Source organism: Festucalex cinctus, chromosome 7 (genome assembly GCF_051991245.1).
Source record: "Festucalex cinctus isolate MCC-2025b chromosome 7, RoL_Fcin_1.0, whole genome shotgun sequence".
In the NCBI taxonomy this organism is placed as follows: Eukaryota; Metazoa; Chordata; class Actinopteri; order Syngnathiformes; family Syngnathidae; genus Festucalex; species Festucalex cinctus.
In genome coordinates, this window is record NC_135417.1 from 8,553,986 (window position 1) to 8,577,007 (window position 23,022).

Consider the following 23,022-nt stretch of genomic DNA (forward strand, 5'->3'; position numbering starts at 1 on the left):
TAATTTTCACATAATTTATCTTTCAATTTACTTCATAAGCATTCAGCTTTCAGCATTCCCATGTAATTTCTCCAGAAATTGCACTTAGTCTAGTTTTATATACTGGACACACACACATTGTCTTTTATTTGTGTCATTGACGATCATAGGTAACCACTGAATGGTAATAATACGAATCATTTTGCTTTATGAAGTAATTATCATTACAGTCGCATACATGAGGGCCTCTTCCGCTCTGTGGCATTTTAAAGTGAAACGAAACAGTTTGCTTGTTTGCACTTGATCCACCCTCACCTGTTTGCCATGTTTGTGGTGGCGCCAAGCACTTTCTGTACACTTTCAATAGCCCGTGTCAGCAGGATAAATATTTTATTATCCTCGGTACGTTACATCAAATGACACAAAGGCAAACGTTATGATACAATGGGCAAACATTACAATGGAATTGACGTTGGACCAAACATACATTGTTGATTTGACATCAGGGGTGTCCAAAAAAAAAAAAATTATTTTAATTTTTTTTCAATCTCTTGCACAAAGGAGGCTGCATGAGCCAAGTCGATATTCTTCGCCTTTACTTGAATAGCACACTAAAAGCAATATGACAGTCAAGCAATTATATATTTATTTATTGTGAAAATGCATCCCGTGCTTTGCCTGCTCCCTCACCTGTTTGCCCTGGATGACCCACCAGGGACATAAAACCCAGACAACTAAGCTTCACACATCGCTTAGCTCATCCATATCGCATTAAATATAGTTGTTCCGTGCAGAGGATAAAGAATATATGCCTGTGAGAACTTTTACGACATTTACCATGATGAGGTAACAGCTCAGGGGACTGTCCATCCATCCATCCATCCATTTTCTTAACCGCTTGCTCCTCACAAGGGTGGTGGGGTTGCTGGAGCCTATCCTAGCTTGCTCCGAGCAGTAGGCGGGGTACACCCTGAACTGGTTGCCAGCCAATTGCAGGGCACACAGAGACGAACAGCTAATTAGTTTTTTTTTTTTCATTTAGTAAAATACTGACATCTGAATACTACAATCTCTGTGAAAACAAAGATCCCGAAGCAGTAAATTGTTGCCATATAAATCACCAAGATATAATTCCTCCAGCTTTTATTGAAGCCAAGAATTTGAAATTATTTTCCAACAAAATGAGACTTTTTTTTTTTTTTTTTTTTTTTAACACCCCCTTAAAAAACACACAAAAAAAACAAAAAAAAACTGTCAAATGTGATTTAAGGTTGATGTCAGTGGTCTGATTGCACAACTATTGTCCTTGCGGGCACCACGTGTTGATCATAGGCGGCCGTCATCATCTGTGAACAGACAAGCAGTCCTTGTTTTAAGTATTACCCACAATGCTGTTCATTTCATAGCACAGTACTGTAGTGTCTTCGCCGCCATGTGACACCCTTGGGATAAACTGGCTTGAAAAGTGTCTCTCAACCATATTTGGTAGCGAAATGAAAGCTGCCAGAGAGAGCAGAGAACAAGGAATATAATCACTGTCAGGTGAACGTTGGAATATGCACGATAGTTTGGGAATCGCGGTGTATGTCGCGTACGTTAAATGTATCGTTGGACCAAACTTTTAGAATGAAAAACACTACGTTGTTATATTTAGTCACTGGTGATCATGTCTTACCGAGTGTGGACAGAAAGAAATCCAAGCCACGGCATCATGCCAGCCAATCGCAGAAAATTGTATATGTAATGTGTACAATATGAAGTGCAACATGGAAACATTATAATACCGTATGTATATTTCATATGATGACGTAAGAAAACGCCCCCAGCACATGCTTTAAGCTATGATGATGATGATGATGATTATGTTGATGAAGGTGTCGCTCCAATTAGAGCGTGACAGCACAGAACAAGTCAGACGGGAGCTGATGCCGTTGCACGTGGCGACGGCAAGTCCACCGTCGCCCTGCCGCTGTGGTTGGGGAAAACCGCCTGCTGGTCCCCAAGCCAGGTGAGGATGAGAGTGTCACCCACCGCCCAAGCTTCTGTCTTCCATCTTTGTTTGCCATCTTGGGTGAAGTTCTCCACGTGACAAATGATGACAAGGTGGTATGTTGAGCTAGACTTGGGGGAGGGGGCAGGGATGTTGTTTATTCAAGGTCCTCAAGCTAAGGACGTTTATCAGATCCATTTCTGTACAGCACTTTGTATACAGCAACGCCTGTTCTTAAAGCGCTTTATAAATAAAGTTGAGTTGAGTTGTCGGAGGTACCGAACCCCACCAGTTTATATGCGCATTTACTGAACCCCAATAAAATATTTTTATTTATTTATTTATTTATTTTTAAATTCAAGACATAGAAACAAAATGAACAGGTAGAGTAGCCTTTTCATCGAATCTGGCTACTTTCACCTTGAATTCAAAAAGTGTTGTGTTCTTGTACTCCCTATCTCCATGCAGCTAAAGAAAGTGTTTCTGTAGCTTTGCTAGATAGCTAGTTGTGCTGGACTTACAAAATCATGCAGTTAGAACGCTGATTTCCATAACTCTACTGCATATTTATAGAGCACTTAAAAAAATAAAAATAAAAACACCACCACTATTTTCTTTTTAGAATGTAAAAAGCAGTGGCCCCAGAATTGAACCCTGTGGAACACCATATGGTTCCGAATTGACATGTATCACACAACATATGGTGTTCCACAGAGTTCAGTTCTGGGGCCACTGCTTTTTTTTTTTCCTATCCATCTACATTTACATATCTATCCATCAATTCTGTCTGATATGCACAAAGATCGGGTCCAAATGTTCCATTGACCATTCGAACCAGTCAGTTTCCATATTTAGTGAAATTGATAAATCTCTTTCTCCCTCCCTCTCTCTCTCTCTCTCTCTCTTTTTCTGTATATGGGGGGGGGGGGGGGGACTCATATCTCATTTTTCAATTTTAAAAAAAGGTTCAGTGAATGCACATATGAATTGGTGGGTTTCATTACCTCCAACAAGGAAAAGGACCACATACTGCTTTAATACATTTAACAACTCACCTGAGATAGGAAAACGTTTTTTTTGGACACACACCTCAACTCGAGTGGCAACGCCAGGTGTTTTGATTATGACGTAAAACCAACTTAATTAATGTTTAACTTCCATATCTTAATTCCGTATAGGACAGGGTGAGATCATCTATAGGCAAATACAGCAAGTCATAAAGGGCTGTCTTGTCAGTAATGAGTCAAAACACACCGGAGGTCTTTGTCTCCCTCACCTGTTTGCTTTCTGTGATTCACACGTCTTCAGTATTTCATCATTATGTCCAAAAAAAAAAAAAGAGTCAGTGAGACGAAGTATACTCATTGAAATTTCCAGATGTGCGTCACAATGGCTTCCCTTTAGCTGCGAGTAAATCAATAACACGAGCCGGTCAAAGGTCATCAACGAGTCAAACAAAGCGTCAAAATGGCGCTTTATGGTCAACATGCGACAATCAGTCATGTTAATTGTTCACTGAACATATGCGGTAGCGCCGCGGAAGGTGTATTTAAAAAATAAATAAAAATTGAAGGAGACGTGCAGTTTTTGACCATTTTATAGTTTTCCTGATGTTCTCTCTCTCTCAAAATAGCCAAAGGATTCTTGTCTGCAGATGAAATACAGTAAGTTGCTTTGATGCAAATGAACCAGCCCACATCGTCCATATTCTTCTGGGCCAATCAGTGAGTCTGTTTTTTTGTTACCATGACGACCAATAGGCGGCTTCTTCTTGCGGAAGCATAGCCCAAAGTTTTTTGGGGAAAGTGAGCACCCGCAAAGGACGTCAATACAAGCATTTTCACTCGGAAAGGCAGCACTTCATACACTTCAATATGTGTATGGTAAATGGACTGTTTTTTGTTTTTTTTTGTGGCATGTGCATTGTTGGTCGCAGTTTTTCAAAAAATGGATATTAGACAGATAATCTAACAATACTCATTGGCATATATTTATGCTCTATTAAATATGACTGGTATTACAACATCCTACCGAGTCACTTAAAGTAGTAGTTGAACAAACACTATTTTTTTTTCTCTTCGTGTCTGCATAACTTATACTGCCTCCTATTGGCCAAGGCAGGTATGCCAGAAGATTGGAGATCTCTTTTTTTTTTTCTTTCTTTTTTTTTGTGACAAGCTAACGTCACAGTCTAAAGCTACTACCTTTATTTCCAAAAAGCTTGGCTGGCTACACAACAACAGGCCTGTATTGTATGCACTCTCTCGTCTGTACATCCATCAAAACAAATGCAGCTCTGCTTACCTTTTGAATTCGATGTGATGGGGGCGTTCTGTTTGATAGTATTTCAGACAATGTTGGCAGGCTGCTGCTTGAAAATTGCCGCTCGTTTTTCACCAAGTACAATATCACTTTGTGTGGAAGGCAGTTATTATGTAAATGAGCCCCACTGTTACATCACAGTAGGGTGGAAGCGCAGAACAGCGCACATTTGACTTGGTAGTTTCATTTCACACTTTATTGGCAGTCACTCCAACTTTACACAACAAGAACTTCAAAAGTCAACGTTGATGAAATTCTTTCAGAAAATACAGAATAAGTCAACAACAAAAAAAGACAACAATGTATAATATACAAGTAACACTGTGAGTTATGATTAAATCATCGATATCAGAGCCATTCCGAAAACCATAATGGACAATCCAGTGAGCTGTAAGGATCCAGAGAGAGGAACACCTGCAGAGGAAGAGAATTGAATTTATTATTAGCGTCAATTGAACAATATCTGAGCCATCCGATCATCCAGCTGTTACCTTTCACTTCCACCATCTTGGTGGCCTCGGCCGAGCGTCCGGCCGCTACGTTTTCCACGACGCAGGTGAGATTCTGAAACGTTCCCACCGCGTAGGGAATCCACGAGAGCTTGTCTTCATGCACCGAGACGTAGCTTCCGAGGGGGAAGCCGCCGTCGAACGGCCACCGCATGGCGCAGTCCACGTTCAAGGTGCACGTCATCAAGCAGGTGAACGTGCTGAGTCGTCCCGCAAACACGTCGTCGGGCCCGCTGATGCTGACGTTCCACGGTGTATCAACTGCAACAAAAAACATTTCAAAAGTCAATTTCGGGTGACTCAAAACGGTCGGCTTCTGACGTACTTACCGCTTAGCAGGTAGCCCAGACCGGAAACCCTCCTCTCGTTCAGGACGGCCTCACAATTGTAGAATCCGACATCAGATGGTAGCAGCGAGTCAAAATGGAGTGTCGTGTTTCGGAGCAGGTCCATATGATCCCGCCAGATCACCTTCTGGCCGTCTTTGTACCAGACCACCGGCTCCGCAGAGGAAGTGGGAGGTGGCGCTCCATCAACGTGGCAGACGAGATCCACGGACCGGTTCAGAGATGGGACCGAACCAGGTGGACTGATTTGTACTGACACTGGATCTGTAAATGTAAAATAGTGCATACGCTGATCGATACAAATACCTGCTTAGGTGACTTTTTTTTTTCTTAAATGGGCTTGATTTAGCCCAAGCTATACACCAGTAGTGTCCAAACTAAGGCACAGGGGCCATTTGCGGCCCACCGTCCATTTTTTTGTGGCCCGCGACGTATGCTAAAAATGGCATTTGACTCAGTTCAAATAAAATAAAAACAAAAATGTTTGGAGATAGTCAAAGTAAGAAGGGAGGGTGTCAAAAAACACATGTGCTATTAAAGTTTATTTTAGTTAACTAAAACTAACGAAAAAAACAAAAATTCAAAACAACAACTTCGTTAACGAAATAAAATAAAAACGAAGATGCTTTAAAAAAAAAAAAGAAAACTAACTGAAACTACATTTTATGTTTACAAAACTAAAATAAAACTAACTATTATTATAGCAAAAATGTCCTTCATTTTAGTCTTTGCTAATAAATTTAATGCATGAGCCTTTGGGGGTGATTTTAAATGTGATTTTTAGTAGATTTATTTTGATATAAACCGGAATAATGACGTTGCGCCCATGGTGTTTTTTTAAATATTGCGCACCTGTAAGACACATTGAAAAAAACTAAAACTAATACTGAAACTAACTAAACTAAAACTAAGCATTTATTAAAGAACTAAAACTAATAAAAAAAAAACTAACAGACCCACCTTGAAAACTAATTCAAACTAACAAAATAAAAAAAAAATAAAAAAACTCAAATCAAAATAAAAACTAAAATGAAAATTTCCAAAACTATAATAACCCTACTGCCAAATTACAAATAAATTGGAATAAATTGGTTTATATGCTGCATTTTTCTAAATATGCAAAAGCACAAGTAAATTATTTGTACAATTTTTAGAACTAAACACAATTTCTCTTCATAACATTATGTGGCCCTTGCGTCCTTCTGATTTTCTGTATGTGGCCCTCAAATGAAAACGTTTGGACACCCCTGCTATACACAATATGTATTTCTTTTTAGTTCTGTTTATTTTGAAAGCAAACTGGGAGTGGCATAAAACCCACTCAAAGTTGTTTTTGTTTTGTTAGGTAAACAGATCGAGACTCCGCCACACTCCAAGTAGGGTCTACTACCACCAATATTGTAGTAAATTTGCTGCACTGTACTTACTTTTAATTTCCAGAATGGTCCTGGTGGTGCTGGAGTCTCCCGTATTTTTTCGCACCGTGCACTGCAGCGTCACCGACCGGTGCAGTCCATCCGGCGTCCAGGTGAGCGTGCTCCCATTGAACGTTCGGCCCAGCAAGGACCAGGAGTAGGTGCAGTTCGCCAAGCAGTTGGACGAGCACGTGAATGTGGTGCTGGACCCGGCGGTCACGCTTCCAGTCCAACTAATTTTCAATTTGAAGCCTAATGCTTGCCCACCTGCACGACGGGGATTAAAAGATGGAGAGGCCTGTTATACTGGCTCCCTCTAGTGGTGTGTGAAGGCTCACTTAATTCAGTGTTCAAACTGTTGCGCATATGATAAGGAACTTATGGCGTTTTAAACGTTTTTTTTTTTATTTTTTTTTTTTAATCTAGTATGTATTTGTTAAACACAGTTCCGTTATTAGTTAATTCAGTTAGTATAGCTATTAAGTTCCCCCAAATTAGAATCTTTTATAGCTGTATGTATTCAAACATTTATTTAGATACAATTTTGATTGACCTTACCCCTTTATGATATTAATAATAGGTAGCTATGTTAATTGATTCATCAAGTACGGTTCTTTGACGTTCAAACTGGTCACATTGATTTACAATAATATTAAAACATTATTAAATAATATTAATAATGATGATAAATAAGATCGATCCAGCGCTAGGTAATATATCAATATACATAATATGTACATTTATTTTGAAGATGCTCTCTTACCATTCAGTACCAGCATCAAAACAATGTAGATGGCGACCATCTTTTCCCAGCATGGAATATATGTTAATGTTGTGGCGTTCCAACAGAATTAATATTTTGTATGCGAAGAGACCTTATTTGTATGACACTTGGCCACGCCTTCATTTTCACAACAAACTATGGGATATTGTGCAAGACGATGTTTGACAAAGTGGAAATTTCCCAGAGGTGAGCAGTAACGAGAAACCAAAGCCATCCGGGATTTAGCAATCGATAACGGGCGCGTTCAGGTCGTTACCCACCAGAGGGCGCTATTTCACCTTTCGCTTGAACGCATAAACATAAACAAATATTGACAAGCTTTTGAGAAATATTCATTGACAACTAATTACATAATGGGACATTTCACTTTTTATTTACTTTTTTTTTTTTTTTTTTAAATAAAACATTATTTCTTTTATAGTTGAATTCCTGTAATTCGAATGTTTCCAGACTTTGCACTTTGGGTGTATTACAATTCTACTGCGCTCTAAAACACCTTGGAATTGGAATTTCACAACAAATAGCTCCCTGTGTACTTTGGAGGGGCTTGTGCGTAGTTTCGACACATTTTGTGTTTATAAAAGTTACCCATTCACCAAGTGTACCTGAACGCAATTGTTATCAGTTTGCATAGTAAACAAACAAATCCACCGTACTTTTCCCCAAGTCTTTGTGAACGCATCAGAAAGAGTCACAGCGATGAACCAATGACGCACCTGGACACAGTCACGTGATGTAGCCGTCAAGGAAATGTCGGAACCCGCCAGAATTCGACGGCAAAGACTGTAGTTTAGTTAGTGTAGCGCACACATTTTAATGATTATTGTTAATGTTATCATGCTTCAGCGCATTTTTTGCAAGTGGCGAGTGGGAAAGTTGCTTAAGTGAAAAGAGAACGACGCGGAAGACATGAATTCATTTTGCCCAAACGCAATCAATGGCCGCCATATTTAGAGTTCAACAAGTAAGGACGATGAAAAAAAAAAAAAAAAAGCACCCAGTGATGTAGAAAATGTCCGGCAGACTAATGACTTTAAAATGTGGAACTTTCAATAGGTAGGTACAGTACCTGTCTGCTAACACCTGGCAAGCAGTGCTTGGTAGAATTTTGAAATGTCCCGAGCTGTCAATCTCCGGCCCGGGGGCAAAATCTTGCCCACTACATCATTTTATGTGGCATATGAAAACAAATCTTGTCTATCAACTTCCACAATTCTTGCTAAAATCCACCAAAATGTAATAAATGAAAAATTATTTTTGTTACCAAACCCACTTTTTGGGCAGCATAATTCCTACTTGGTGACGGTGTGAATGTAAATGGATTGTCTTTCTCCATATAAGTGCCCTGTGAATGACGACTGTAGATGGATAATAATCAGACTTTGTCCATATATTTCCATTCCCATGTAATATTTTAACCTTATTTGCCGGCTTCTCATTGGATGATCTTTTAACAGGTATCTGCTCAGCTTGGACAGCACGTGCAGATTGTGAAGGCCATAAATAGGTGAGTTCCTAGCTAGATAACATTTACAACCTTTTAACGATGTGAAGATAAAAAAAAGAAAAAAAGAAGAAGAAGTACGGACACAACCCACAAGAAGAAATGTTTAATTTGTCCCTTTGAGAGACATCACATTCACATGACTCTTTTAGTCCACTTTACACTTTTGAAAAACCTTTAAAACAATATTTAAATGAGCTACATTCACTTTGGTCAGATCAATACATTCATGCACATTCGGACGCTATGGGGATATATTGTACATCGAGAAGTGAACTGAACAGCACCACTTTACATTTACAGTACTTAAGAAGCACATTTTGGAAATTTGACATATTTTTGTGAGCGAGCCATGTTGACTATCTGTGACATAAAATGGCTTTCACACAGAGTGTCTCTGGCGTAATTTAGCAGCAAGACTATTTTTAAGTGCCAACCAGAATTTGGCCATCACATGGAAGCACAATCTTTAAGCAGAGCTGCGCGTTAGCATATATTAGCGTTAGCTTACAGCGTCATCAACGCGAGCGTCTGAGAACTGCCACATACTTGAATGTTTGGCGAAGGCGGAGACAGGGTATCTGCGTTTGGACTTGTAGCCGCTACTCTAAGTATAATCTAGAGGCTTGGTGATGAAGTGATGCGTCCACAAGTGAGAGGAAAAAAAAAAAAAAAAAAAAAAAAAAGATTCATCTTTATATCTTTATGGAGGCTTTCTTTTTTTTTTCTTTTTTTTCTTCACACCATAGGCTAGAAGTAGTCTCCCGCATCGTCGCAACCACCTAGCTCTGACCGTGGGTCGTCATGGTAACGAACGTCGTATTCGGCATTGGCCCAGTAGTTGAAGGGGGCGGACTGAGTGTTGTAAAACAGAAAAAAACAACAACAACACAGTTAATACTTTGATGATGGCTGAATTGAGGCCTACTTGAGTGCACTGAAGAAAAAAAAATAGTTAAATGGTTAATTTTAGTAATAAAATAACAATTCATGCTGCTTTTCAAGCAATATTACTCCCATTTTTTTCATAAAATGAAAAAAAATGTATTCTTGTTGCATTATTTGTAATTAGGTACAGTAAGACTTATTTATTGACATAAATAAATCCTTGTTAAATGTGCAGCATATGTAAAACTATATTGTACTATTTAGTATGTTTTCATGTTATTATTTATAATAGATTTAATTACACTTATCCAATTGTTCAAAAAAAAAAAAACATAAAAAAATAAATACATGTTAAATGTCTTAAATTGCACTATTCCTGGATTTCTATTAAATCAGTTAACTGAGGATTAACAGAGACAGATGAATAACAGAAAAAAAATCGACAAATAAAATCAATAAATACATTTCGGATCAACTCATGCAGACAGTAAGCGTTACACGATCAGGATTTTGAAGTCGATCATCGATTGGTGAGTAAAAAAAATAAAAAAATAATAATAGTAATAATAATAATTATATATATATATATATATATATATATATATATATATATATATATATATATATATATATATATATATATATATATATATATATATATATATATATATATATATATATATATATATAACCGATTGCCAATCTGATCATGAGATGACTAATCTGTTCAATCTATTTAAATAACTTGTTTATTTACTGTACAGTCGACACCCTCACAACAACACTGATAAACATTCAATACACGAAAAATAGGGGAGAACCAAACACCCATCAAATCCGGCCCTGTAAATTATTTAAAATTGTTGGAAAGATGTTGAAAATGCAAAACATTTGCACTCCGATCCATCCGATCAGATCTGTGTAAAATCGCAATCTGCAACGTTGCATTTGCAACCCTCAGTCATCAGATGAATGATTAACACGCGCTCAAATTGACTACGCAAACAGCAAGCCTTCATTAGCGCTCCATTAAGGAAGTGTGACCGCATGTGACGTCAAACTGTTGACAGAGCTGGACTTCCGCGATACGACTGGTCGCTGTGAACCTGAGGGCGGCCTTCGTTGGCTTCTAACGGCTGAGGGGCTCGCCTCTTCATGCGTCGCATGTGCGCGTCGTAGGAAGGAGGCCCGTTGTTCACTCGGACCTCGGCGTATTCTGTCTGGCCGTCCCGGAGCTCCAGCTGGACTCTCCCGCCGTCCTTTTCCTTTTGGTGGCGATTACTCAGGTCTGCATAGATCAACTCCTGGTTGAAAGACGCAAAGCGTAAATAAATAACCACGAGTACCACTTCTCTAACAAGAGAACAATAAAACTGTTAGCGAAGTATCTACTTCCTGGTTCAAAGTCCAAAGAAATACAAACATGATCCCAGGCTCATCAGTCATCAATGAAAAGCGATGAATTGCTCGTTTTTTCTTATGTCAGATTTCAGAAATCCCCAAAATATCGGTAGCGCTCTTACTTGAGCCACCCACATCCCGCAAAATCGCCACTTTGGATTCGTAATGGGTCGTTTCTGTGACAAAACACCCGGTGGGTTTAGCCAAACAGGTTTTGATTCAAATGAAACTTGGTGTACTACTTGTTGATACTAAATCTTAAATTTTAGATCAATCGGAGGCAGGGCTTTATTGCGAATGGCGAAAAACTTTACACAGTCAAGCAAAAGTTTTATGATGGTAACATTATCACTGTAGATCAGATTCTATTTCCTTACAATCATTCCTTTAAACACTCGTGTTGTTACAGTTCAGCTTCTACCTCTGAAGGAAAGGTTTTTCCCAATTGACATTGTACCCCCTTTTGTCTGTTTTTACAGGCGGTATACAAAATAATAAAAAACATTTTGTGGATTAATGAAATATGTGCAGTGCTGTGCAAAAGTCTGAAGTAGCAAAAGTTTTGTAGCAATAACTCAGTTTTAACTTTTTTTTTTTTCCCCCAATAACTTTTTTTTTTTTTTTTTGTACTGATGACACAGAACCAGGAGCAACTGGCAGTGCAGTTTCTTGCTTAAGTAAAACGTTGACATGGTGGCAAGAGCTGCGCGTCGAACCCGCAACCAAGACAATGTTAAAGCACTTTGAGTGCCTCAAAGTTCGAAAGAGCCACACGAGAAAGTACAGTAAATTTGAGTAAAAGTTAAACTTACACTCAGTCCATTTACCAATGTATAAATGTTAAATGAAATGGCTTCAATGAGCACAATCGGTTTCCTTTTTTTGTGTTGAAGTAACTCATCGGGTTTTACAGTGATCGGTTCCTCAGTTGGGAGACGACTTCCTGATTCTTGGAGGATGTCTAAATGTTTGTCTATCTATGTCTGTTTGCACTAACTGAATTTTTGTACCTGATTTTTGGTTTCTGTTGTGTTGTGCTGGCCTTTTCCTCCTGCAAAAAAAAAAATACAAAATCCAATCCAGAACTCTTAACTCAATCAACAACATCACATTCAGTTGAGTGTGATTAACTCATTTGCTCCCAATAACGTATAAATACTTTTTTTTAAAAATGTTTTACCTGTCCCAAAGACATATTTATAAGTTTTTTGTTGTTGTTGTTGTTTTTTTTATTTTTTATTTTTATGCTAGCGCATACAGAAGGCTTTGATCCTTTTATAGCAATTGAACACAATATTCTGTGGGCCTTGCAAAATCAGTCAAAATCCAGTAAAACAGCCGGGAGCGAACGTGATTTTTTTGTGAAAATGGCTGGGAGTGAATGAGTTAAGTACAAAAAGTTTCAATCGAATCGTTCTCATGAGGACACTTACCTGTCTTGTCAGAGGTGTTTCTGTCGGAGCGATTCTTCAGCTTGTTCCTGTATTGTGACATTGTAACGTAAGGATGATTTTTGCATTCAGTTAGGCTCTCTTCTCAAAAAATGTTTATTTCGTCTAACTTTTGGCTCAGACATTAACGGGAATGTAGTATACTTACTTACCGTTTACGATAAAAAACATATCCGCCACCAGCAGCTGCTGCGCAGATGACTAAACACGCCACTACGATGGCAGCGATGACACCAGCTGGCCACGGATTAACTGGTTCATCTGTCGACGTATACAACCAGAAATCTCTCTTCCCATATGGTGTGATGATGCTACAGCATGTTCCAAATGCCTGTTTTAAGAATCGATGCTTCTACTTGCCTGTCACAGCCAACTGATGTACTGCAAATATGCTTTTCCCAGTAATATGGTTCATCGCGCTGCAGACGTAGCTCCCGCTGTCGGAAAAGTTGATGTTGTCTTTGACGAACGTCGAAGAATTATGCAGCGCTTCCGTGTGGTTCAGTAGCGTCCACGTGTATGTGGCAGGTGGGACGGACGCGGCGGAGCAGGTTAACGTCAAAGTCCGCTTCACGATTATTTGGCTCGGGCCCGTGATTTGGACAGGATCTGGCCCGTCTGCGAGACAGAGCAACTGTTGAAGTTGTAGAACTTTGATAGATAGGTTGGGGTTTGGAGAGATTTTACGTAAACACTAACAGCTGACTGTGCAGAATCAACACTCAAACATTTCTCAATTATGTTATTGCGTGAGTTGCACTGAAGTGCTTCTCTGTTCCGACATTAGTAGCATTTGAATCGCTTACAGTTAACAAGCACGCTGACGGTTCCTTCTTCCTGATTGATGGGGTTGATAACTCGGCAGGAATACGGGCCGCTGTCCGATCTCGTGGCCTCGCGGAAGGACAGGGTTCTGTTTTTGTTGTGGAGCGTCACACGCTCATCCGGGACCAGTGCCAAGCCGCCCTTCGTCCACTGTCTAAAGAAGACCGACCCGACGGCATTGCAGGTAATATCCAACGGCATCCCCTCAATTGGATGACTTGTTGATGGCATGACTGAAGTGCCGGAAATGTTCTCTGTTGAGCACAGAATTTAATTTCTTCAAATCAAACTAGAAACAATATTTTCTGGATTTGTATTTCTGAGAGATTAATAACAATGCAAATTGAAGAGGAAACTGGCATAAAATAGAGAGTAATTGTCTTACTTAGCACTTGAATCGGCAATTTCCGAGATTCTTTATATCTCTGAGTGTTGCCATTAAAGGACCGGCAGTTGTAGTTTCCACTTTGACTCTGCTGAATGTTTATCAGCGGGAGTTGTGATTCTCTGATCATTATTTCCTTCCCGTCCAAAAACCAGCTAAAGACAGCCGCCGGTCTGGAGTCGGCCGAGCAGGAAAGGACGACATTTGACCCTTCGGCGATGTATTCTTGCAGCGGAGAAGCATCAAGATGCGTATCGTCCGGGCCATCTGAAAAGAGTGATGCGCAGATGACATATTTGGAAACAGTCACATGATATTTTGGAAATACGTAACGTAATACGTTATATATTCACTGACCACAACATTTGGCACACCTGTACAGTCTTAGTCAAACACGCGTACCAAGTTGTAGCATTTAACACATTTTTAAAATGTCTGAAACCCGACGATAGAAAAATCCGGACTTATAGTGTATGGTATCCTCCAGATCACCAACACAGCTCACCAAACACATAAAGATCTTTAAAATGAGTCCCCTTCGACAAACCAGCTGTTGTTGTGCTGAGAATGACCTATAAGAGGCATCAGAGGGCATCCAGGCTGCCAGAAAAAACAGCACCAGCAAGCAGCAGCAGAAATAAAAGAATGGGGTAGATGCCACGGACTTCCGGGTTTCCATAAATCAGCGCCGTTTCCGGCCACTGCTGACCGCGTTCCAACACTCGCACCCACACCCCTGACCACCCCCCCCCCCCCGAACCGGGCGTCTCAGCTTTCTTAATTGCTTTGGACAACTGAAACAGACACACTCGCACCCGTCGACGGTAACGCGCAACCGAGGGGCACAAAGTCCGAAGCGCAAGTATTAGGATGCAGCCCACACGTCGCAGACCGGAACCGGAATCAAAGCTGACGTGTGAAAACCCGGAAGGTGGAAGTCCCACCTCCTCCGTGGCTTATATCCCAGAACAGTAGCAGAAATAGAGGAATAGCAGGAGCAGCAGCAGACGATATAGAAGAAATATACAAGAAGAAATAGAGGAAGAACTAGAAGAATTGGAAGAAGAAAGAGTAGAAGAAATATAAAAAGAAGAATTGGAAGAAGAAATAGTAGAAGGAACAGAAGAAGAAGAAGAATTGGAAGAAGTTGAAATAGAAGAAGAAATATTGTAGAAGAAGAAACACAAGAAATAGAAGAAATACAATAACAAAGAAAGCAAAAAAAGAAGTAATACAAGAAGAAATCGAAGGAACAGAAAAATACAAGAAGAAGAAGAAATAAAAGAAGAAATAGAAGAAGCTAGGCTAACTGTTAGCTCATCTGGTGACTTACCTCACTCATTCCCAGGAATGTATTATTATCTCTTTTTAGCAATCCAGACATTCAGTTCCAGGTATGTAGATTAATCTTTGATGTTTTTGTTTTCACAAAAGAGCGTAAATGTCAAGTGTTTTGAATTTTTGTGTGTGTGTCTTTGTGATAGCGACTTTAAAATGAAGCTTAATGGGAAATGTGTAAGGTCTAGGTTTAACTTATTTTGAAGAATTTTAAAATGTTACTTAGCATAATTATTTTACTGGTGACTTTTCTGTTGGATCTCTTTTAGTTGTACAGGTGGATCAAATGTTTTGCTGGCTGAGATGTTTCCAGAGTGGCCCTCACAGCTGACGAAAAGAACCACGGAATCGCTGGTGCCTTCACTGACAGCGTTGGCCACGCGACATCCGAACGCGCGCTGGTCGTAGCGGGTGACGGGGGCGACGGTGAGCGTGGCGCCTTCGTCGCTGAACTGAACTCTGTCGCCGGCCGAGATCTCGTTGCTGGTGTTCAGCCAACGGAAGGTGATGGATGATCCGGACGAAGAACAGGACAGACGGGCGGTGCTGTTGAACTCCACCAGGTGTGTGTTGTTGACCGTTACCTTTACATTGGAGACTGGAACTGTGCGTGAGAAATAACACAAAATCTTTAGAAAAATGGTGCTGGCGGTTATGGGGGACTGTATTTTTTACGCTAGTGTTAGCATGCAGTATTAACCAAACTCATTTTTCATGAAACTTGGGTCAAAGAAGAGCCCATTTTGGTGCAAATTCAGGACACTCACCTTTGAATTGAAAATATTTAGAATTGCTGATGGACAAAATGGTGGCAAACGGCAAACTTAAAAAAAAAATTTTTTTATGGCCTGTCTAAATGAAGGTCCTCCAACATATTTCCTAGCAACAACATGGCACCAAAACCATACATTTATGTCATGATACCTGGTAGTGCTTTTATTTTGACAACTACTCACTCCAATTCTGGTACACTACTTAGCGGACTGACACTAACTTTTCGATCACCACAGGCTTTTCCAGCATGCTTTGCTGCCCTTACAAATAACACTTGTCCTTCCGCCAATGACAGATGCCTGTTTTGTTGACCAATAACGAATGAGGGGGAAATTTTAAGTTTACATTTTTTTACGGGGGGGGTACGTACTTTGGCACAACACCTGTGAGAGAGGTGTAAGAAAAAAAGTTCCGTATGACACTTAATCAGTGCGTCGTGACTCGTGCTACTCAACGAGGAGTGGGCGGACAACGAGCGCTACACTTAATAAGCTTAATTAGCGCGTCATGTTGCTCAAGGAGGAGTGCACGGCCAGCTTCCTGCGCCCTCTCGCAAACACGCTGGAAGAGGCGTGCTGCAGGTGTTTTCTACATATCGGTAGTCGGACAGGCGGCCATGCGTGTATGTGTACCTGCCTTTAAAACAGAGTTGGTGGACTGTCTCGTATTTATTTTATTTAAAAAAAAAAAAAAAAAAAAGATACCGAGCCTTATTGACAGCTCTAAAATAGCGGCTGTAATTTAGCGATGCAGAAGCGCATTTAAAATAATGATGAAGGATTGACGATTAGAGTTTGGTTTGGTTTGTTTTGAAATAATGACGGACTGACAATGACGGAAGGATGTCCTGGTTGTTGATGCACGGCGAATGATGGACCATCAAAATTCATTGACGTGCCCATCTCTAACCCTATACAGTATTTGCTGATTTTAAAATGCTTCTGCGGGCTTCAGTAGCGGCTCTGAGCAGCATATTTAGCTGCCTGGCCCACCAGGAAATTGCCAGAATGTCCGGATTACTCACTCCAGGTCTAATGCGGACAAGCTCTATAAAGAATTGATGCATTATTTCAGCCTTGGTGTGTACAAGGAATTCTCTCATGAATAATAACACATGCAGCCTTGTGTATCCTGTATGTCACGTGTAAACACGTACATACAATACATTCAGTGCATTCTGATTAGCATCTCAGATTTGACAGGAGAAACATCTGCTCACCAAGCGTCTGCAGTGTGGTAGATCCAGAGATTGTGTTGATGTCAGCTGTTACAATAGAAAGTCTGTATTCTCCGCTGTCATTGAGAGCCAGCTTTCTGAGCTCCAGAGATCCAGACTGTATGAAGAGAGTGATCCTGCCATCATACTCGGGCTGAGGCTTGTGTTGAGAAGTTGTGGCCGTTATCACGGGTACTTCTGTGCCGTTGCCGTTGTCAAACGTCCAGGACAATGTCTGGAACGGCGTCACCGTGAGATCCAACGTCGTGTCGAACCTCACCGAGCCTCCCACGGCTGCGATCAGAGGCCCGTCAGGCAGCACGTCGGATCCCGAAATCAAACCTGCAGGACAGATTTGGACCAGAAAACAAAACTGAGCCAGTGATACAAAATATCCGCTCTTGGGTTGAAACTTGAAACTTCAAATCATTGTGAAATTAATATTTGTCCAGGCTCTAAAGTGCCCTATCATTATTTATGCCCGGGGATTAGTTTCTTGCACTTTGACAGGCTTGTTCAATCTACAAAGCAACATTTCACAAATACAACTTAGTGCGTTTGTGACGACAGTACCTACATGCTGTTCACACGTCACCCTTAAGTAATTTAGCAAACACTCGCCATGTTTAGGTCAACCACATCAGTACTCGAATTGTTGGGCAGCCTTACCTGTAAAAGCCACAGAGACGATGCAAAACGCCGCTAGTGTGTCCATTTAATCTCGCTGCAGTTTGCACACCAGAGAATGCCGCCTCTAACAAACTTCAAGTGCCACCAATAAATGTACTCATCCAGCAGCTCGAATTGTACATGTCCATGTAGAGGCAGAAGCCTACCTACCTGTACATTGGGCCACAGTCCATCAGCATCGGGTCAAGACAGTTAACGCGGAAGCTGCAGGTCACACCTGCAACCACAATCGTGGCACAGCGTCGCCCTCTACTGCTTCTGCTGCAAGTCAATACAAAGGCACAGGCAAAGGTATATATGTACCCGTATGTATATTGCTTTATGGTAAAGCCAAAAAGCAGAATTAGTTAGAAGTTTTATGTAATTTTGGTCAGGATTTCACGCTTGTCTTTAAAAAAAATATGCAATCCACACTTTAATGTCACATTGTTGTCATTTCTAAACAATTTTCCCCATGAAAATCATAGAAATAAGCCTACATATCATAGAATAAAACAACAGTCACCATTCACTGATTCATCCTAGCATCCACCATCGTTACACAATTTGGAGGCTGAGCAAAGTTTACGTTATATCAATAAACCAGGCGAATTTGAGCTTTTTTGTGATCATGGTCAACAAACGCCCGGCTAGTCTTGATTTTTCTAGAACTATTTAATTGAATCCTAAAGAATTTCAACCTGAATTATCATAAGGTATAATACGTTAAAATTTACTGCTAATTAAAATGGTACAACGTTTGAAGGGGTTCAAGTGACTGAGGAAATGTTTTAATGTAATTGCATTTTTTTTTAAACATCTGCCCTTATTTCTTTCCATTCTTCACTGTCATATTAGGTCTGAGCATAAGATAGAATTGCATTGAAAAAAAACAAAAACTTGCTGTGTGTGGCTGGTGGCAGCCAACTGACGGCCGTCAGAGATCCAACAGGATGAAAACAAACGTTTGCATCATATTTCCCATCTATGCAAGCTATGCACCAAATGTACCAGTTGATTTATTGATTGTTCAAAATTGATGCAGGGCCTGGTTGTGGAACTAGATGATAAAAAGCGGATTTTGGTGATGGGGATGTTACACAAAACATTTCGTCAAACATATTTTTGTCAACTTTGTACTTAACACCACCTACAGGACTGGAGAGGAACAGCACACGCGGCACACGTCATCACTTTTCAGAAGGATGTAAGCTACCTTGATTGTTTGTCTTGTTCCATATTATGAATATGGTTTTGAAGGAGACATAAGGTGAAATTTAAATGGTACGATTTTCTTGTGTTCGACATTGAGGTTCAATTATTGTGCCCTAATACCGTAGCAGTAAATTCTGAAAAAATGCCATTGATTTTTATATTTTTTTTTAAAAGGAAAGTAGAGATAATTCCAATGTTTTTTTTTAACATTTAATAACAATGACAATAATGTTTATTCTAGACAGACGGGCTGCATTATTGATCATACTGTTGCTTATGTAACGTTGATGGTGTTAATGGAGGTAATAATTAAGCGTGCTGAGTATAGAAGTTGTTGATATCATGTCTTCTTTATTGCAGATAATCTCCAAGGCACTCGTTCCATTGCTGCTCAAGCAGAGCAGACACGAGTTATACAATAATAGAAGAGGAGCAGACAGAATCAAACGCGATGGTGTGCAATATTTTTTGCCGGGCAGCCGTCTTTGTGCTGCTGTTTTCAGGTATAAACAACGCCGGTTTCATGTGTTTTTAAACGTGCTGTGAATGTGTCAGGGATGGTAACCGTGCTATACTATTTTTTTTCAGGTGTTTGCCACGGCGCCGGGATCATCCCGGTCGACTCGCTCCGTGGGACACCCGGACACAGCGTGACCTTCGCCACGTCCCTGACGCCGACGTCCGAACCCTTTCTGGCGCTGACTTGGAGCTTCAACACGACCGTCAGTGTGGTCACTTCGACCACCGTGGACGTGGTGGGAGAAGGCTACCAGGGCAGGATCACCCTGGATAAAAGCACGGGATCCCTGGTGCTCGGAAACCTGACGGAGGAAGACAGCGGAGAATACGAGTTAATCATCATCCCGCACGCCGGCCTCCCGATTCAAGGATTTGTTCACTTGGACGTGCAAAGTGAGTAGGATGAGCTGACGTTGGAAATATCAATTCAGTTGCTTTTTAGAATAATATTTTAAATCAAATGGCAGCATTTCATAAAATGTTCTGAAATCCTCTTTTGGATTACAGTGTTGCATTAAGTCATTCACTCGCAGCCTTTATCAGTGAAGCAACCCCCTTCTCGCCAGGCTGTTTTACTGGATTTTGCAAGGACCACAGAATATTGTGTTCTATTGTTCTAAAAACAGGAAACCTAACAAAAGAAAGATTATCAGGAAAAAAATTTTTTTCCATCTGTTTCCGTTTTGCCGCAATTACCATTAGAATATAGCTATGTTTCATCATTATTCACAAATCTGTTTAAAACAGTGGAGAAAAGAGCGTTTTGCAACATTCATCATCATCAGCATCATTGCTTCAAGCATTCTCTTCAGTACAGACGCTGCATCAAAGCCTTCTGTATGCTCTAGCAAAAAAAAAAACAAAACAAAAAAACAAAAAAACCGCATAAATACGTCTTTGGGGGCATGGTAATATTTAAAATAGAACGTATTAATACGTTATTGGGAACAAATGAGTTAAGCAGCGTAATATTGCCGGGACAAGTTATTTATCCTGGAAATAAGATTAATCAACAATTGATTTGGCAAATCAAGGATAATATTTACAAAATCAAAATATTTACTTGATGGATCTACAAACACTCCCGAGACCAGACTATTTGTATAAAAGCAATTTAAAAGCCAATTTTCCATTATTTCCATGTCTGCTATCATTGTTTCCTTCCTTTTCGTGCACAGGTGTCGTGTCCATACCCGGTATGGCCTGTCCCACAGAAAACCTGATAGAAGGTCAAAGCTCGCTCAACTTGACGTGCGACGCTGAGGGTACGGTGATCAACAGAGTGTGGATGAGAAAAGGCAAACCGCTGCGCCCCGGCGGCAGGTTCGTCTTCTACGACGACGGCCGAGTGCTGTCCATCAGCCCCATGGACAGGCAGGACACTGGAGTGTTTCTGTGTAACGTCAGCAACACCATCAGCTTTGCGACAGCCAAATGCAAGCTGAAAGTCTTCTGTAAGCACAACGCCCCATCTTACAGTACATTACAGGAAAAAATGTTCAAAAAAGAAAGAAGAGGCAGAAATTACCTTATGTCCATAACATTGTCAAAAATGTAAGAAATTTAACAGAAAGGCAGAAAAGTCTAAAAATATATGAAAAACCTCAGTACATTAGACTGACACTTAACACACTTTTTCCTTCATCACAATCTTCAAATGTTTTGTGGCTCCAAACAGATTTTTGTCATGAAAATGGCTCTTTTGATAGTAAATGGTTGCCGAGCTTTGTTTCTCAAAATTAATTTCCAATAGACTAAGCTCCTCTCTCCATCTTTTCTTTTCAGACGGGCCTGACGAACCGTCCATCGATCAGGATCCGGTTGGCGCAGAACTCGAGGACAGCGTCACGCTGCTCTGCTCGGCCGACTCGGTGCCCAAGGCGAAGTTCACCTGGAAGTTTAAGCGCACGGTCACGAACGGTCCCCAGTACTACATCGAGGAGATGGAAGAGCGCCACCTGGGGAAGTACACCTGCACGGCGCACAACGAAATCACCGGCTTGGAAGTGTCGGCGGTGCACATGTTGGAGGGTATTTGAGCTCTCGTTCTCACGGCATAGTCACCTTTCGCTAAGAACCCACGCCCCTTAGTTACGGTTGTTAAGTTTTACAAAAAAAGTATGATTCTGAACCAACATGGTGCTTCCACCACCATCTGTCTTTGTGTCTCCATCCATCCATCCATCCATTCATCCATCCAAATCCAACCATTCGAAGCTAGAATGGAATAAATCCATTTTTCCATCCAACCAGCTATCATCCATCAACCAACCATCCATCCATCCATACTAAGTTGCATATAATCAATCCATCATTCCATTGAACCAGCTACTGTCCATCCATCCATCCATCCATCCATCCATCCATCCATCCATCCATCCATCCATCCATCCATCCATCCATCCATCCATCCATTCTAAGCTAGGATGTAATCAGTCCATCTTTCCATCCAACCAGCTATCATTCATCCATCCATCTGTCCATCATCCGTCCGTCCATCCATCTATCCGTCCATCCATCCATCCATTCTAAGCTAGGATGTAATCAGTCCATCTTTCCATCCAACCAGCTATCATTCATCCATCCATCTGTCCATCATCCGTCCGTCCATCCATCTATCCGTCCATCCATCCATCCGTCCGTCCATCCATACTAAGTTAGCAAGTATTCAATCCATCATTCCATCGAACCGGCATCATCCATCCATCCATCCATCCATCCATCCATCCATCCATCCATCCAGCAAAGCAAATATTTGGAATTTTGGAAATGTTCACTTGTGACTCAACGCTAAAACAACCACAATTTCCTTTCAAACGAGCAAAACAAATATTAAGAAGGTCTTCTACCAATTGTGAGTGGCCAGCTTGCCTACTTTGGGTCGTCGCTTAGCGAAAGGTGATTAAGCCCAAGCTAGTAATGTGTGCAAATGGAAACTGAGTAACGTCTTTCTCTATTCCGATGCAGACTCCTGTGCTGCCCTCAGCATGTCAGCGGTGGTTTGCATTGTCTTGACATCACTGGGACTCATGTGGATCTAAAAGACTGCAACACTTGTCATGTGTTCCTATAGTGTATCTATACACCCTTGCTCCTCCTCCAATGTTATACTCCCATTAGCTTAAGTGCTTATAATAATAATAAAAAAAAATGACATCAGGAGTTGTGACATTCTGCGTAATATTTAATGACATACAGCTTTTAATAGTAGTTCATTTCAACAGCCGTTAATGCTAATGTATGTGTCACTTATTCATATTATTCCCTCACATTAAAGACATCAATCTCAACCTCGTTTGACCTTTCCGCCATTTTTACTTTGTTCTTTTATTATCCACCGTCAAGCTACAGTGTAATGATACAGTGATCACAGTTCTGATGGGTTTCTGATAACGCCTTATCGGGATGTTCACGTCCAATAAACAGTGATCAAAAGTCACGTAGCCTATCAAGGTTTGTTTTTGTGCATGTGGTCATCACTAAGCACTAAT

At 40.6% G+C, this 23,022-nt stretch overlaps 3 protein-coding genes across 11 annotated transcripts; 1 reads left to right on the forward strand and 2 right to left on the reverse strand.

Annotated features, from left to right (window-relative positions):
* Positions 1 to 4,494: 4,494 nt before the first annotated feature.
* On the reverse strand, positions 4,495 to 7,429 carry LOC144022722 (uncharacterized). The gene is made up of 5 exons (XM_077527760.1): positions 7,326 to 7,429; positions 6,575 to 6,829; positions 5,130 to 5,411; positions 4,783 to 5,061; positions 4,495 to 4,705 (listed from the first exon to the last, which is right to left on the reverse strand). The coding sequence occupies exons 1-5, from the start codon at positions 7,363 to 7,365 to the stop codon at positions 4,626 to 4,628; spliced, it is 936 nt and encodes a 311-aa protein (XP_077383886.1). The 5' UTR covers positions 7,366 to 7,429; the 3' UTR covers positions 4,495 to 4,625.
* A 624-nt stretch (positions 7,430 to 8,053) lies between these two features.
* On the forward strand, positions 8,054 to 22,970 carry LOC144022721 (cell adhesion molecule CEACAM20-like). 9 transcript variants are annotated; one of them, XM_077527752.1, is made up of 11 exons: positions 8,054 to 8,310; positions 8,804 to 8,853; positions 13,456 to 13,599; positions 13,956 to 14,076; positions 15,408 to 15,701; positions 18,954 to 19,004; positions 19,373 to 19,515; positions 19,601 to 19,924; positions 20,710 to 20,985; positions 21,317 to 21,562; positions 22,499 to 22,970. In XM_077527752.1, exons 7-11 carry the CDS (start codon positions 19,464 to 19,466, stop codon positions 22,570 to 22,572), a joined length of 972 nt encoding a protein of 323 aa, XP_077383878.1. In that variant the 5' UTR covers positions 8,054 to 8,310; positions 8,804 to 8,853; positions 13,456 to 13,599; positions 13,956 to 14,076; positions 15,408 to 15,701; positions 18,954 to 19,004; positions 19,373 to 19,463; the 3' UTR covers positions 22,573 to 22,970. The 9 variants fall into 9 exon arrangements, with proteins under 9 accessions (XP_077383878.1, XP_077383879.1, XP_077383881.1 ...); XM_077527753.1 differs by having other exon boundaries at positions 8,054 to 8,402; positions 13,956 to 15,701; XM_077527755.1 differs by having other exon boundaries at positions 13,956 to 15,701; positions 18,656 to 19,004.
* Positions 10,506 to 17,843, reverse strand: LOC144022350 (cell adhesion molecule CEACAM5-like). The gene is made up of 10 exons (XM_077527080.1): positions 17,798 to 17,843; positions 17,132 to 17,470; positions 15,464 to 15,742; positions 13,801 to 14,067; positions 13,397 to 13,669; positions 12,951 to 13,208; positions 12,743 to 12,851; positions 12,573 to 12,619; positions 12,150 to 12,190; positions 10,506 to 11,042 (listed from the first exon to the last, which is right to left on the reverse strand). The coding sequence occupies exons 1-10, from the start codon at positions 17,841 to 17,843 to the stop codon at positions 10,794 to 10,796; spliced, it is 1,908 nt and encodes a 635-aa protein (XP_077383206.1). The 3' UTR covers positions 10,506 to 10,793.
* Positions 22,971 to 23,022: the final 52 nt, after the last annotated feature.

Coding starts and splice junctions, on each gene's coding strand:
- LOC144022350 (XM_077527080.1), bottom strand. CDS start 17,843: ATGGACACACTAGCGGCGTTTTGCATCGTCTCTGTGGCTTTTACAG. Junction 17,471..17,797: donor CGTCTCTGTGGCTTTTACAG/GTAAGGCTGCCC, acceptor TCTGTCCTGCAG/GTTTGATTTCGGGATCCGAC. Junction 14,068..15,463: donor CGTGGTTCTTTTCGTCAGCT/GTGAGGGCCACT, acceptor CACTCTTTTCAG/ATGGCCCGGACGATACGCAT.
- LOC144022722 (XM_077527760.1), bottom strand. CDS start 7,365: ATGGTCGCCATCTACATTGTTTTGATGCTGGTACTGAATG. Junction 5,412..6,574: donor GACCATTCTGGAAATTAAAA/GTAAGTACAGTG, acceptor TTACATTTACAG/ATCCAGTGTCAGTACAAATC. Junction 4,706..4,782: donor CAAGATGGTGGAAGTGAAAG/GTAACAGCTGGA, acceptor CTTCCTCTGCAG/GTGTTCCTCTCTCTGGATCC.
- LOC144022721 (XM_077527753.1), top strand. CDS start 19,464: ATGGTGTGCAATATTTTTTGCCGGGCAGCCGTCTTTGTGCTGCTGTTT. Junction 19,516..19,600: donor CTTTGTGCTGCTGTTTTCAG/GTATAAACAACG, acceptor ATTTTTTTTCAG/GTGTTTGCCACGGCGCCGGG. Junction 20,986..21,316: donor ATGCAAGCTGAAAGTCTTCT/GTAAGCACAACG, acceptor TTTTCTTTTCAG/ACGGGCCTGACGAACCGTCC.